The sequence below is a fragment of the Carcharodon carcharias genome, chromosome 3 (genome assembly GCF_017639515.1).
Source record: "Carcharodon carcharias isolate sCarCar2 chromosome 3, sCarCar2.pri, whole genome shotgun sequence".
In the NCBI taxonomy this organism is placed as follows: Eukaryota; Metazoa; Chordata; class Chondrichthyes; order Lamniformes; family Lamnidae; genus Carcharodon; species Carcharodon carcharias.
The window spans coordinates 100597898-100614865 of NC_054469.1; the positions used below are offsets into that span (position 1 = coordinate 100597898).

General features: G+C 39.8%; 1 protein-coding gene across 5 annotated transcripts in view; it reads left to right on the top strand.

The window, feature by feature from the left end:
- Positions 1-16968, top strand: part of tmem245 (transmembrane protein 245) — a 211362-nt gene that overhangs the window by 71673 nt on the left and 122721 nt on the right. For 3 of the 5 annotated variants that reach the window (XR_005942605.1, XM_041183861.1, XM_041183864.1), the window contains exons 5-7: positions 1681-1893; positions 14108-14277; positions 16636-16659. Coding sequence is in view for 4 of the 5 variants with exons in the window: in XM_041183861.1 (XP_041039795.1) it covers positions 1681-1893; positions 14108-14277; positions 16636-16659 (407 nt within the window). In the remaining variant the exon portion in view is untranslated. The remainder of the gene's footprint in view (positions 1-1680; positions 1894-14107; positions 14278-16635; positions 16660-16968) is intronic. The other 2 variants (XM_041183863.1, XM_041183865.1) reach the window with 1 other exon arrangement.

The window sequence follows — 16968 nt, forward strand, 5'->3', positions numbered from 1 at the left end:
TGTCCCTTGGTTCTAGACCTCCCAGCCATGGGAAACATCCTTCCTGCAACCACCCTGTCCAGCCCTATAAGAATTTTGTACGTTTTTGGGATGTTGACACTGATCGTTGTTTCCCAAATGTTCCTCCACTGAGATGTGCTCCAACACTGCTTCCTTGCTTATTGAGTAGGAAATCTACTGATCCAGAAGATTCCGTTGTACACATTTCAGGAACTCCCCCTCTCTTTACTGTTTACACTTTTTTTTCCTAGCCTATATTAGGATAATTGAAAGTCCCCCATTATCACTACTCTAAAATTTTTACATCTTCCTGCAATTTTCCTGCAAATTTGCTCCTTTGTCTCCTTCTCATTATTTGCTGACCTATTGTATACATCCAGCAGTCACATTTGGTCCTCAATTCTAACCAAATAGATTTTCTCTTTGAACCTTTGTCCATTGCTCCGTGGTAGTGCTGCAACAGTACATTGGATCAATATTGCCACCCAACCTCAATTTTTTTCCTTCCCCATGTTTCTTGAATATGTTGTAGCCAGGGATATTAAGTGACCATTCTTCCCCTTACATGAGTCAATAACGGAGAATGAGTTTCCTCTATTGTCACTGTATCATAATCCCATGTAGCTATTTGTATTTACCACATGTCATGCACTTACATACATGCATTCTAACATCATCCTAGCCTGCTTCATATTTCCCTCCTGTTTGATCTCTTCTATTACTGAACTGCTCTTTATTCTAATGTTGTTTGTCCCATCCTCTACACCTTGTATTTCCTTAGTAATTCTTTATCCTGATGCTCCTTCCCTCATAAATTAGTTTAAATCTCCCCCCACAATGCTAGTTCCCTGTGAGGACATTGGTCTCAGCCTTGTTAAGGTACAACCCATTCACTCAGACTGGTCTCAATCCCCTAGGAATCTGAAGCTCACACTCCTGCACCATTTCTCCAGCTATGTGAGAACCTGTCTTATCTTAACTGCTCCTGTATTCATGAGCATGTGGCACTGGGTGCAATCAAAAGATTACTACCTTGAGGTCTTGCCCTTTAACTTTCTCTCTGATTCTTGAAACTCTGTGTGCAACCACAAACCTTTTCCTACTATCATTGGTTCCGACATGGACCGCGACTTCTAGCTGTTCCCTCCCTCCAACAGTAAAATGTTCTGCGCCAATTTATTGATCAGATGATCTAATTCATTATGAGGGAAATTGAGACAAATGATCCAGAAAAATTGTTCATTGTGGTGACTAATTTATATACCAGAGGACACAAGTTAAAATTAAGAGTAAGGATAGAATATTTTTAGTTAAAGAAGAAACATTGTAGAATAGATTGCCATGAAAACCATTAAAGCAGACAGCATAATGAATTTAAGTCATGAGCAGATGCATTTATGGAATGACAGAGCAACAAAATAATTTAGAAGATGGATAGCTGGGTAGATACATGAACGTATGACATATTTGATGGAGTCCTATTGCTTTGTTTTCTATTTCTAAAAGTTCTTGCCTTTTGAAGATGATCTTTTTGTTAGCTGAAATTTGCCAGTTTAGTTAATTTGGAGCCACTCTGAATCAGATTTAATGTTATCAACATGCCCATTTCATTTTATAGACGCTTGTAAAGGTCTCATTGCTGATTTAAATGTGCAGTAATATTTCTTTTTTTCTCATTAGGATCAGTTGAAACGAGAGACTTCAGTTCTTCCTCCTCCTCCTCATCTTCCTCCTCGTACACTCCATTAGGAATACCAAGACCTCAAATAGTATCGTTTATGAAGAAGAAGAAAACGAGTGACATCTATTTTGTGATGCTTGTCTGGGCCATCGCTGTTGTACAGATCTGGCTGAACCTTTGGATTCTCGAGTTGCTCCCAGTGCCAGTGGCTGGTAATATCTTTGATCCTGTCACACCTCCACCTAACATTCTCTGACCCTAGCCTTCTGTGCATCTCTCCTTCACTGTTCCATAATGACTGTGCTTTTGACCCTCTGGATGCTTATGCCCTGAGATTCCCATTCTATATCCTTCTATCTCTTCCTCTTCTCCTTTAAGACCCACTTTAAAGTCCATCGCTTTGACCAAGCTACCCTCTAATATCTCATCTGTTTTCTTGGGTTCCACTTTTGTTTTTTTATGTTGAAGGTGGTATATAAAGCCAAATTGTTATTGTAACAGACCTTATGATTAATAATTCAGTCTTTAGAAATTAAAAAATCAGTTCTGATTTGATGGACAGCTGAATTGTAGGATTTGTCTAGACCTGGCTTTTAATGGTGAAGCTTCTAAAGCTGACCAATAAAATTAAATTCCATGGGTATGTCCTTTTTTTTTCTCTTCCCAGACACCCCAGCCATGCATGTATTGAGATGGTAGTTGGATAGCTCCTTGGGTCTCCACTGCTGGTCTCAGTTAGCCACTAGGAGATATTTGCATGTGGGAGCCTGATACATTTCCTGTTCTCTGCTTTGTACCTTGCCTAAGCAGCATGGTTGTTACTAGGAACTGAACAAATGCATTCCACCACCATGAGTTATTATGCTTTGACACACCAACTCAATGGCATTGACTGTCTTAAGTAATTTTTATGCAGCTATACTGATGGCACACTGCATTTAGGCAGTGAGTAGTTGAGCCGTATAGACCCTGGAAGCCTCTGGTTGGATTTCTTTAGCTGATCTAAGCTAACGCAGCAGAGAAGAGTGGCACTAATGACACTATAATGGATTTGCATGCCCATGAGTTAGTGAGGGAAAATTCATGAAGTGTCTGTTCTCCAGGGATTGCAATTGGAAATGTAGATATGTGGATGCTGGAGACGGACAGTGTTCTTCCCACAGTTAAATAGTCTGCTGGCTACTTTACTAAGTTATTTGGTTGTTTGATGGCTACTTAGATGAGCTATCACCGAAAAACAAAAAAAACTTGCATCTATATAACCATGTCAATGTCTTCAACACATCCCAAAGCATTTCACAGTCTAAGAATTATTTTTGAAGTATAACCAAATGTTATGTAACCAAACATAACAGTCTCTGAAATGGTATGGAAATAAATAACCATTTAACGGGTGTTACTTTAGCCAAAGGTTGAAAACAGTTGCTAAATGAGTGCAGAGCTAATGAGAACCATTGTTTAAAATCTGGATTTAGCATAAAATTTGGTACTAGATGCTGGTTATCATAACTTGAATTTGCCTGGACGTGCTAAAGCAGAAACCTGCAGGGATCAGAGGAAAGCAACTTGTGCTCCGTTCCATTGCTCCTGCATAAGTGGTGCTGCTTTGTCTGTCCTTGTACCCTCCTCCCATTCCTCGTCCAGACCAAGGGGCACTCCTAACAAGCTCCTGTAAGTTGGATTAGGTGAAGTCCTCGGAGAATTTGCAGAGTAAATGTTGCTCATGTGTTGATGAAAACTTGCCAATGTGCCCCAGAAAGTCTCTTGATGTGTTTGAGGTCCACTTCACAGCCTTAACAGCAAGCTCAAAAGAAATAGGACCAGGAATAGGTCATTTGGCTCCTTGAGCCAGTTCCTCCATTTAATAAGATCATGGCTGACCTGATTGTGGCCTTAAGTCAACTTTCCTGCCTGTCCCTTTTAACCCTTGACTCCCTGGAAATCAAAAAGCTGCCTAACTTGGTCTTGAATATATCAATGAGCCAGCCTCCACTGCTCTCTGGGGAAGAGAATTGCAGGTACTACTGACTATCTGAGAGAAGAAATTCCCCTACATCTCTGTCTTAAATGGGGGACCTCTTATTTTGAAACTGTCCCCTTTGTTCTCGATTCCCCCTTGAAGGAAAACATCCTCTCAGCATCTACCCTGTCAAGCTCCCTCAGAATCTTATATGTTTCAATAAGATCATCTTTCGTTCTTTTGCACTCTGACGAGTATAGGCCCAACCTGCTCAATCTTTTCCCATTACACAAGCCATTCATCCCAGGGATCAGCCTAGTGAATCTTCTCTGAACTGCTTCCAATGCAGGTATACCCCGCCTTAAATAAGGAGACCCAAACTGTAGATGTGGTCTCACCAGTGCCCTGTACAATTGTAGCAAGATTTCCCTACTTTTGCACTCCATCTCACTTGCAATAAAGACCAACATTCTATTTGCCTTTCTAATTACTTGCTGGACCTGCATGCTAACTTTTTGTGATTTACGTAAAAGGATAACAGACCTTTCTGCACTGCAGCATTCTGTAGTCTCCCACCAATTAAAAATATTCTGTTTTTCTATTCTTCCTGCCAAAGTAGGCAACCTCACATTTTCCCATGTTATACTCCATCTGCTAAATTTTTGTCCACTCACTAAGCCTATTTATATATTACTTTGCAGACTCTGTGTCTTTTTATCGACTTTCTTTCCTATCTATCTTTGTATCATCAGCAAATTTGGCCACAATAGTCAATCACTTCATTCAAGGCATTCATATAGATCATAAATGGTTGAGCCCCAGAACTGATCCCCTGTGATTCTCTCCTAGTTGCAGTTTGCAAATCTGAAAATGACCCATTTATCCTGACACTATATCCTGTTAGCTAGCCAATCCTCTATCCATGCTAATTTATTACCCCAGCACCATGAGCTCTTAGCTTGTGTGGTAACCTTTTATGTGGCACCTTATCAGATGTCTTTTGGAAATCCTGATGCACATCTACTGGTTCCCCATTATCCATCCTGTTTGTTACATCCTCAAAGAACTCTAATAAATTTGTTAAACACTATTTCCCTTTCATAAATCCATCTTGACCCTGTCTGATTGTGTTAGTATTTTCTAAACGTCTTGCTACTCCTGCCTTAGTAATGGATTCCAGTATTTTCCCAATGACAGATATTAGGCTAACAGACCTATAGTTTGCTGCTTCCTGTCTTCCTCCTTTCTTGAATAGATGTGTTCCATTTGTTGTTTTCGATGTGTTACATTTGTTGTTTTCAAGTATGTTGGGACCTTTCCAAAGTCTAGGAAATTTTGGAAGATTACAACCAATGCATCTACTATTTCTTCAGCCACTCCTTTTAAGACCTTAGAAATCAGGCCATCATGTCCAGGGGACTTGTCAGCCTTAAGTCCCATTAATTTTCCGAGTACTTTTTCTCCAGTGATTGTTTTAAGTTCCTCCCTCCCTTTTGCTGCTTGATTTTCTGCTATTTTTGGGATGCTTTTTGTGTCTTCTACTGCAGAGACAAATACAAAGTACTTTTCAAAGTTTCCTTGTTTTCTATTATTAATTTCCCAGTCTCATCTCCTAAGGGGCTAATGTTCACTTTAGCTGTTCATTTCCTTTTTCTATACTTGTAGAAGCTTTTATTGTCTGTTTTTATTTTTTTGCTAGTTTACTCTCGCACTCTAATTTCTCTTTCTTTTCTGTTAGCCACCCTTTGCTGATTTCTAAAATTTTCCCAATCTTCTGGCCTACAACTAATCTTTGCAGCCTTAACTTCCGTTGTTAGCCATGGATGGTGTGTCCTTCTCATAGAGTGTTTCTTTCCCAGTGGAATTTATGAAATATAGTGAGCATAAAATGATGTACCCTTTGATTAGCACTTTAAATCCTCATTAATGCTGTGTTTACTCCCAAACAGTTGGTCACTGTTGGTGGGTATTAAGTCAAATACTATCCATCAAAATGCCTTGGAGCCTCAAGCACTAACAAGTATTTTCTGTGGCAATTAGCCTCTCAACAAGGCTTCGGCTGGCTGTTTCTAGCTTAGACCAACTCATTTATCAAGATGACATCATACACTAAACATGGGGTAAACCAGCATTTCAGCTCAACACTCCCCCTTGGAAGATCATTAGTGCCGAAAGTATCTGGGGAGAATTGCCCCTGTATGTTTCACTGGTCTTGGTTGAGGGATAAATATTAACTAGGATCAATTCTTTTACTCTTTTTTTGAACAGTGCGCAGGATATTCTATATCTACCAGAACTAAGCTGAGACAGTAAACCGTCACCTTTGGCAATGCAGCACACCGTCAACACTGCATTCTTTGCTTAAATCCTGGAGCAGGGGCTGAACCGACAGCTTATGACTCAGAAGCAAGAACGCCATGACTGAGACAGGGTGACACTTTAGCATAGAGCTATGTTTTTTCTCCTCCTTTGAAAGATTTTGACGCTTTTATGGAGTGGTGGGATCACTTATCTATGACAGTGCTTATCTATGTTGGCTGTTGTATCAAACCTGAAGAACAAAGACAAACTTTCGCTTTTTTTCTTCATTACTGTAGAGTAAAGGGTTAACTCTAATAATAGCTCCTTACAGACACTCAGTCGCTATAACATAGTGATGTCACTCATTGAGAAAAGACAAGTGAAAATCACTTAAGAGAGAAGCTGTAGTTATCTCTTTATGTTCTGTAACCCCGTATATAGTTAGTTATGTAATAAGAGTTTTGAAGGAAAGACCACTGCCTCCAGCAAGAAAACCAATGTCCCCTGAGATAACGCAACAATATCAGATGGTGGCAGCAATGACTACAGCCACAGAGGAACAGAAAGAATCAGTGGGAAACTGCCTAAAGAGAAGGCCAGGAGCAGCAGAGAGCAGCAGGTGAAGAACTTCAAGCCAACTCAGCAACCATACTGGAGAAGGAAGACACCAAGACAGCCCTGTGACTAGCAAGGCAATCAGCATGGGGAATGGCAACCTCAACCCATGGTGAACAATGACTTCTATCTTGCGTCTCCCAGAATCGTTCCAAAATGTAGAGGGCCCCAGACAGGCAGAGCAATGGTCAAACTGGAGAAAAGCATTTTACCTGATACCACAACACTTTAGGTCTTTCAAGTAAGAGTAACGAAGACTGGGTTAGCACTTCGTTATATCCTGTCAGTAGCATTTTGGTAAACATGCTGGCCAGACAGAGTGAATGAAGAGACAGCCTCTTACGAAGATATCATCGGAATCTTTGACTCATACTTTAGTCTCCATCGTAGCATTGTAATAGAGAGGGAAAACTTTAGTGGATACAGTCAAAAATAGAGTGATGGAATAGATTCATTCAGCAACGATCTCTCTAGTTTGGTTGACATGAACATTAAAGGATGACTTGGTCAGAGATGGATTGGTTGTAGAGGTTTTAGATAAAAACCGCTCTGACTTTTTACAATCTTGGGAAGATTTAACACCAAGTAAAGCTGTGCAATGGCCAGGCAGACCTAAGATTGGAGACAAAATAGAGTCTCTGAAAGGGGTATCAGGGAAATCCCACAGGAACAACCTGATGAAGTTGTTCAGTTTATGGGCTGTAAAACTGCAAGTACATCATGGCAGCAAGCAGAGAAGTGCAGTGAAAAGGGGCCAACTGTCATTTTCCAATGTTCCCGCTGTGGTAGGAAGAAGGTCTACAGATGTGAAGAATGCCTTACCCGAATCACACGTTTCCATGGGTGTGGCAATATTGGTCAATTTAAAACGGCATGTCCTTTGAGAAAGCCTGTGTTTACAAAACAAAAGAAAAAATCTGCTAAAGGAAGCTATATTGGACAGATACAGAAACCAGACAACCAGGAAATCACCTCCCTAAGAGAAAGAAAAGCAAATACTGGAGTGCTAACATTGAGGTTAATGGACATCAAACAGAATTTGAATTGGAGACAGGAGCTGGCATCTCAGTTTTATCAGGCAGAGTTCAATGGCTGCAGAAAATTAGTCGGCAACTGTCATCGATTCAACTCCAAGGTCCAGGAGGAATCAAGCTAAATGTTAAAGGAGCTATATCATAGTGATGTCACTCATTGAGAGAAGATGAGTGAGAAGGACTTGAGAGAAACTGTAGCTATCTCCTGATGTTCTGTAACCCTGTATATAGTTAGTTATGTAAATAAGAGTTTTGAAAGAAAGACCATTGCCTCCAGCAAGATCTCCTCTAGAGTAAGAAAACCAATGTATCCCGAGATAACCTAACAATAACAGATGGGGGCAGCATTGACTACACCCACAGGGAACAGAAAGAATCAGTGGGAAACTGCTTAAAGAGAAGCCCGGGAGCAGCAGAGAGACAGGAAAGATGGGAAAATTTCTGAGACCCATATGTTATTCAGAATCGGGAATGCTCTTTGTTGAGCAGAAAGCCTGCATATGTCTGAACGTAATCCTTAAAGTTGGTGATGTCAACGAACAAGAGAATAAAACTTTCATTGAGGAAGTTGAAAAAATGTCAAGAGGTTCAAAAGCAAGATGAAGAATGTATATTAGATTAGGGCATGGATATTGAAGGGTACATGACATTTAGGAAGAACAGGAAGCTAGGAAAAGGTGGAGGGGTAGCTCTGTTAATTAATGATGGTATTATCACAATAGAGATGGATGATCCAGTTCAGGAAACTGGGATGTAGAAGTGGTTTGGTTAGAGATGAGAAATGATGAGGCAAGAAGTCACGTGTGAGAGTGTTGTTCAGGCACCCTAACAGTACCCACAGGGTAGGACGGAGTATAAAGGAAGAAATAACGGGAGGTTGTCAAAAAGGTACGCCGATTATCCGATGGGGGGTTGGTGGTGGTGGTGGTGAAGTCAGTTGCACAAAAGTAGCCTGCATGAGCAGTACATAGAATACTCTCTGGATAGTTTTTTAGAACAGCACGTTCTGGAGCCAACCATAGAGCAGGTTATACTGGACCTGGTATTGTGCAACGAGGTAGGATTAATTAATAATCTCTTAGTGAAGGCATCCCCATGTAGCAGTGATCATATGATTAACTTTTACATTCCATTCGAGGGAAAGAAGATTGGGTCTAAGACTAGTGTTTTAAACTTTAATAAGGACAATTATGAGGGCGTGAAAGATGAAAGCAAAACTAGCTAAAGTGAACTGGCGAATTAGGTTAAGGGATAGGTCAAAGAGATGCATTGGCAGACATTTAAGGAGATATTTCAGAATACACAGAATAATAGATACATTCCAACAAAAGAGAAAAGTTCCAAGGGGAGGACCCACCATCCGTGGTTAACTAAAGAAGTTAACTATAGCATCAAACTTAAAGAAAAAGCATATAATTGCACAAGGATGAGTGGCAGGTCAGAAGTTTTGACAGAGTATAAAAACAGCAAAGAATAACTGAAAGAGTAACGAGGGAAAAATTAGAGTACGAGAGAAAGCTAGCTAGAAATATAAATATAGGCCATAAGAGTTTCTATAGATATTTAAAAAGAGTTAACAAGTTAACCGTAGGTCTATATAAAGTGAGTCTGGGGAATTAATAGTGGAAAATAAGGAGATGACAGATGATTTGAACAAGTATTTTGCATCAGTCTTCACTATAGAGGATACAAGTAACATCCTAGAAATAGCTGTAAATCAGGAAATGGAAGGGAGGGAGTAACTCAAAATTACAATCACCAGGGAAGAGGTACTGAGCAAATTGTTGGAGCTGCGGGTTGACAAGGGCCCTGATGGACTTCATCCTAGGGTCTTAAAAGAAGTGGCTAGTGAGATAGTTGATGCGTTGGTTTTAATTTTCCAAAATTCGCTTGATTCTGGAAAGTCCCCATTAGATTGGAAAATAGCGAATGTAACTCCTTTATTCAAAAAAGAAGGGAGACAGAAAGTGGGAAACTACAAGCCAGCTAGTTTAACATCTGTCATAGGGAAAATGTGAGAAGCTATTATTAAAGATGTTGTAGCAGGGCACTCAGATAAATTCAAAGCAATCAGGCAGAGTCAACATTGTTTTGTGAGAGGGAAATCATGTTTCACCAAGTTATTGGAGCTCTTTGAAGAAGTAATGTGCGGTAAATACAGGGGAACCAGTGGATGTACTGTACTTAGATTTCCAGAAGGCATTTGATATGCAAGATTATGGAGTGCTACTCAAAAGGCAGAGATTAGCACTAAGTTAAAATGCTCAGAGAGCTGGTGCAGACATGATAGGCCGAATGACCACCTTCTACACCAATAATTCTGTGATTGATAAGGTGCTACATCAAAGGTTATTGCAGAAAATAAAAGCTCGTGGTGTGAGGGGTAACATACTGGCATGGATAAAAGATTGGTTAGCTAATAAGAAACAAGAGCAGGTATATATGGGTCATTTTCTAGTTGACAAGATGTAATGAGTGGTGTGCCACAGGGATCAGTGCTGGGGCCTCAACTTTTTACAATTTATGTAGCTGACTTGGGGTGAAGGGATAGAAAGTATGGTTGCTAAATTTGCTGATAATCCAAAGGTAGATTGGAAAGTAAGTTGTGAAGAGAACATAAGGAAGCTATGAAGGGATATAGATAGGTTAAGTGAGTCTGCAAAGATCTGGCAAATTAAATATAATTTGGGAAAAAGTGAAATTGTCTGTTTTGGCAGGAAGAATAAAAAAGAAGTATATTATCTAAGCAGTGAGGGATTGCAGAGCCCTGAGTTGCAGGATGTTCTGGGTGTTCTAGCGCATGAATCGCAAAAGGTCAGTATACAGGTACAGCAACTAATTAGGAAAGCCAGTAGAATGTTATCATTTTTATTGCAAGGAGAATTAAATACAAAAGTAAGGATGCTTCAGTTATACAGGGCATTGGTGATACCACATCTGGAATACTGTGCACAGTATTGGTCGTCTTCTTTAAAGAAGAATGTAAATGCATTGAAAGCAGTTCAGAGAAGATTTACTAGACTAATACCTGGAATAGAAGGGTTGTCTTATGAGGAAAGGTTTGACAAGCTAGGCTTGTATCTGCTGGAGTTTTGGCGAGTAGGAGGTAGCTTGATTGAAACCTTTAAGACCCTAAGAGGTCTTGACAGGATGGATGTGGAAAGGATGTTTCCTCTTGTGGGAGAATCTAGATCTAGGGGTCTCTGTTTAAAAATAAGGGGTTTTCCATTTAAGACAGAGATGATGAGAATTTTTTTCTCTGAGGATTGAGAGTCTTTGGAACTCTTCCTCAAAAGGTGGAAACAGAGTCTTTGAATATTTTTACGGCAGAGCTGGATCGATTTTTGATAACGTTTCAGCCCCTTGCTTATTGGGGATAGGCGGAATGTGGAATTGAGGTTACAATCAGACCAACCATGATCTTATTGAATGGTGGAGCAGGCTGGAGGTAACAGCATGGCAGGCAAATTGGAGGCTGCCCCCCAGCCCACCTGTGGCTGCATAATTAATAAGGTGGGAATGGGACAATAAGGCATGAAAACCCGCCATTGCAGCTGGTGGGTGAAACAACTTTTTTCCCACCCGCCACCACACTTTGTGCAAATCTAGGATGATTCCACTCGATGGGAGAGAAGCATCTAAGAGAGGAGTTGCAGCTATCTCCTGATGTTCTGTAACCTTGCATATAGTTAGCTATGTAAGTAAGAGTTTTAAAGGAAAGACCAAGATCTCTTCTAGACTAAGAAAACCAATGTCTCCTGAGATAATCCAACAGCAACAGAATTACCGTTCATCTGCTTAAACCATAACTCCCTCCTCTTGTCCTCGCCACTGTAATCTCCAACAGCAAGTAAGAGGAACTCATGGGCCTCTTTCTCTTTAAGATTAAGAGCACCCGTTCAACTACATCTGTCTTATGCACCTCCCATCTCATTTCCTATGTCCACCAATCCAAACACCCCTCAAGACTCCCTCCACCCTAGTTCTGAAGCCATGATTTTCTCCCCTACCTTCCCACATGTCCTCTCTGAGCTCATGAGACCCGCTCCTTGCTCCCTTGACTCCAGTCCCACTAAAACACTGATGACCCATTTTCCCTTCCTGGTTTCCATGCTAGCAAACTATTACATCATCTGAAAACCCAAATGATTGCAGGTGCTGGAATTCTAAAATAAAAACAGAAAATGCTCAAAATAGGCAATAGATCAGGTGGCACCTGTGCAGAGGGGTTAATGTTTAAGGTTGTTGAGCTTTTATGAGTGTTTCCAGCATTTTCTCTCTTTATCCGAACTCCAATTCCCTTCCCTCTTTAAACCTTTGAACAAATTGTTGTCATGTTCCAAATTTGTGCCCATCCTCCTTCATGTTTGAATCACTGTAATCATTTTTCCACACTTATAACAGCGCTGAAATGGCACTACTCAAAGTTGCTTGATATTCTTTGACTAACAATGGTGCATTATCTCACCTTGATTCTCTGCAGCCTTTGCTATAATTGACCGCATGACCTTCTTCTTTTGCCCCTCCACTGTTGCTCAGATAAACGTGGCTGTGCTAGGTAGTTTCCATTTTTAGCTACCTGAGCATCTTTAGGTGCGCTTCTCTTACCGTCCTTGAACCATTACCTCTGGATTCTGCCAAGGATGTATACTTCTGCTTTTCTTCTCCCTCATCAATATGCTGCTCTTCGGAAGACTTATTCAGAATCAGAGGGTCAGGTTCCATGCATGTGCTGATGTCATCTAACTTTATCGTTCTACCAACTATCTTGACCCCTCCTATGTTTGTAATGCAGTCCTACAGCCCTCTGAGATCTATGTTCCTCATACTTGAGCCTTTAATGCAGATTCACTCCCTTTGCCCATTGGTGGCTATGCCTTTATATCTGGGCTTTTTGCTCTAAATTCCCCTTCTGAAACCTCCCTGATTCTCTACTTCCCTCTCAGTCAAGTCACCTCTTCAGTAAAACCTTTCGCCATCTCTTCCAATCATTTCCTCTTTGGCTTTGCATCTATTTATGTCTGATTACGCATCTGTGAAGTGCCTTAGGAGGTCTTTCTATGATAAAGGTGTTATAGAAATATAAAAGCAAAATACTGTGGATGCTCGAAATCTGAACGAAGAACATAAAATGCTGGAAAAACTCAGCAGGTCCAGCAGCATCTGTGGAGAGAGAAACAGAGTTAACGTTTTGAGTCCATATGACCCTTCTTCAGAACTGAAGAGAAGTGGAAATGTGATGAAATTTATACCATTTAAGGTGGGGTGGCGGGGGTGGGGGGGGCATGGTGGAGCAGGTGAATCAGGATAGAGGGCCAGCAATAGGTGGAGACAAGGAGAGATTGACAAAGATGTCATTGGCACAAGACAAAGGAAGTGTTAATGGTAGTGGTGAAGATAGTGGCATAAAGGTCAGAAAGCAGAATGTGACAATAGCAGAACAAGGGTAGCATTGTGTGAAAGAACAACATGGAACAATTAAAGATGGCCATTTTGGGGATGGGATAGGGGGAGGGGCCAGTGGTGGGGAAAAAAGAATAGAAAATGGGATAGAAGGGGGGGGTTAACAAAGGGGATAAAACCATGGATAAATGAATAAAGATAAAAGTACAGCCTTCTGGACTTAACATTGAGTTCAACAGCTTCAGACAATGAACTCTCCTCTATCCCTACCCCCTTTTAATCCCCTTTTTTCTACATTCATTTTTATTTTTATCCACTTATTTTTATTCATTTATCCATGGTTTTATCCCCTTTTTTTACCCCCTTTTATTCTCCCCCATCCCATCCCCAGAAGGGCCATCTTTTACTTGTTCCATAGATAAAAACAAAAAAACTGCAGATGCGGGAAATCCAAAACTCAAAAATCCGACTCGAACTTAAGTTCTGTCGAAGGGTCATGAGGACTCGAAACGTCAACTCTTTTCTTCTCCGCCGATGCTGCCAGACCTGCTGAGTTTTTCCAGGTGGTTCTGTTTTTGTTTTACTTGTTCCATGTTGTTCTTTCACACAATGCTACCCTTGTTCTGCTATTATCGCATTCTGCTTTCTTACCTTTACACCACTATCTGCACCTTTGTTAGCCCTTACCACTACCATTAACACTCCCTTTGTTCTTTAGCTCATGACATCTTTGTCAATCTCTCTTTTGTCCTCACCTATCGCTGGCTTTCTATCCTGCTCCACCCCCCTCTTAAGCAGTATAAATTTAATCACATTTCCACTTCTTTTCAGCTCTGAAGAAGTGTCATATGGACACAAAATGTTAACTCTGTTTCTCTCTCCACAGATGTTGCTATACCTGCTGAGTTTTTCCAGCATTTTCTGTTATTGTCATAGAAATGTAAGTTGCTGCTGAGGTGCAGTACAGCTATTGTCCCATTTGAAATGGAGAACCAATAACGATATTAGTCTGGTTAAGGAACATGAAAATAAATTGTCATTGCTGAATTTATTTTTGGCTGTTTGGTGTTTATATTTTTATGAAGTATTCTTAAATCCTTTTTTTGATAACAGTTTGGGGGCTTAAGAAATTGGTCCTACGTTTTGGATTAATGAACTTTGCAGAGAGACATATTAGTAACTACTGGAAGATTCTGTCAACCTTTGTTAAAGAAAGACAGGATGCCCTGGCTCCGAGGCCAATTAGAGGACTTGGAAGAATCATTGTAAAGGCTGACAGCAAGGTATGTTTTATAGATCATAATCTTCGAACTAAACCGTTTAAGAATATCCCCCTCTTTTTTTCCTCTGACTGACAGGACAGGGAGGATTGTCAGTTTCAAACTGCTTGGAGGTGCACAGAAGGGCCAACAGCTAACATGCTAGCCCATCTTTTTCTCGCTTTGTTGGCACCTGATTAATGCCATCTTTATCAGTTTTAGACATGATTAAATGGTTCAATTTTTTTTTTAAAAAGGTCCATGTTTAAAGACATGATGAATTATAATGAATTGGTTATGAAAGAATTGCCTCAATGCATGCATTTCAAGTACTATTTTTCAGAGTTGGCTTGAACTTCTTCTCATTCTCATCTTCCTTTTTCATGCTCAAATAGAAATTAATATTCATCTTATTAAATTTTAATTGTAAAATAAAATAATCTTTACAGATGTCCAGGCTGGTTTTGATCTTAAATTCACAGATCTACTTGCTTGCATTTTGCAAAATGAATCCTGGCACATTCATGCAATAAAGCACCAGGATTCTGTAAGATTCATGTTGCTTAAGCCAAAATGTCTTCATATATTCAACAGAGCAATGATACTCATTAAGGACCTCTGATTAAAATATTTGCCTGTTTTCTCTTTTAAACTCATCAATGAATTATGTGTCCATCAGTAGAGATTTTGAACGAGTTGATTTATCACTTCACCAGATATTATACAACTTGTAATTATATTAAATATTGAGATTTATTTTTATCATCTGTGTAATATTAACCTGAACATTCAGGAGTGCAAGAATGGAAAATGTTCTGCATTCAAGTGGCTGGTCCCAAATACTAATGCCTTTCCTTTACCACTGCCTCAAAGATTCATCCAGTTCTCTCTCATATCTTTCCCCACTCTGTCTCTTAAATTGCCTATCCACATGTTGACTACTCGATAAAGTAATTAAATCTGAACTAATTGTGCATCTTCCCTCTGTTAAACCTGTGAATGATCCCCTACTTCTATGTTTATGGCAAACCTAGCATGTCATCTAGGTTCAATTTATCTATTCCCTTAAGAAACCTTTGCTGTAAGGTAAACAATCTTCTGATCTTTAGCTCTACATCCAGTTTGGATGCCATAAGCTAAGCAGCTCCTTGGTTGCTCTTTTCTGTACTGACTCCTACATCTGGATATTCTTACGGTACGACAGCCCCCAGTATTAGACACAGTAGTCCACATCTGGCTGAGCCCATGCTTTGTACAAACTCATCGCCTGTGAGATTTGTGATCTAATTGCTGACTGCCATTTTCCCTGAACCCTTCTGCTGTTTTGTGTCCTGTAGCCTAGAGCTGTTTAGGGTATATTACCACTGTTTTCCCTTCCTCAATCCAATTATCTTGCATTTGTCCACTTTAAAAGCTATTTGCTGCTCATCGGTCACTTTTCAAATCTATTCAATTCCCCTTTATTTTCAATGCTTACTCTATATTACATCAGATCCATTCCCCTGACACCATGGTGCCTGTCTTGGTTCTTAAATCTTTGATTAATTCTTAACAGTAATAGCAATAAGAACAGAAAATGATGGAGATACTCAGCAGGTCAGGCAGCATCTGTGCAGAGAGCAACAGAGGTAACATCCTAGGTTGACTACATTGTCAGAATTCTTTTCTGTACACCTCAGAAGCTTGCCTCCTATTACATGTCTTCCTGCTTGTGTGACATGGTATCAAAAGCTTTACTGAAATCTAAATGATCACATGACTGAATTTCCATTGTCAAAAAGTTGTGCTGCCTTTGAGCTTTCTTAAAATTTTTTAGGTCAAATCTCCTTTACATTAGTCCAAACTGACTTAATCATGCCATAGCTTTATGACACACGGTAAGTGTAGCATGCTTTGGAGGAACAGCTGACTTTTGGCCTATGGTTCCCAAAGCTTTCCATCACTGGGTGTTTTCTTGCACCTTCCCTGGCCCTGTCTTAGACTAATTGATAGACATGATTAGCCATACCTACATTATATTATGTGGCCACTAGAAGAACTACCTGGGCCTTGCTTTACCCATGTAGCAATTCTTAAGTTTCTACCCACATATTTCATAAATGCCCTGTGAGATGCTTTCTAATTCTTTATTCATAGCAGATATTAGGCTTACTGGTTTGTAGTTTCCTCAGGTTTTCTCTAATCCCATTTAGTTTGATATGTTCTATACTTTCCAATCCTCAAACATTACTCTCTTCTCTAATCATTACCTAAAAAAAAGAGGTAGCTTTGGTGCAGGTCAAATAGGTAACATTAGCTTTGGCTTTTGACCTAAACAGCCTTTGTTGCCTTATGTGAATTTTTCATTTTAGTAACTTTCCAATTCTTGTCTTTTTCCAAAAGCTGTGGCATTGGCTTAATAAGCAGGTAACTAGCAGGTTGATATTTCAGATCCAACACTTGCTGCTTCAATTTGTGCACTCATTGATTTAAGCATGGATTGTATAGTTTTAAAATTTATTGGACTCAACTAATTTTTCATTCTTTGCAGCAAGGTTTCTGAGTATATTTCAAAAAACATGTCTTTATTTAAGCTGTGGGAGGTCAGATTTAAATGTATGTATTTCTGTCAAAAAAAATTGAGGATAGTAACATAAATTTTAAGACAAAGTGTTAATGCCCTAAATTACTTTTAAGACTTGGTTGACTGGCACACATGTATCTATCTTATTATTG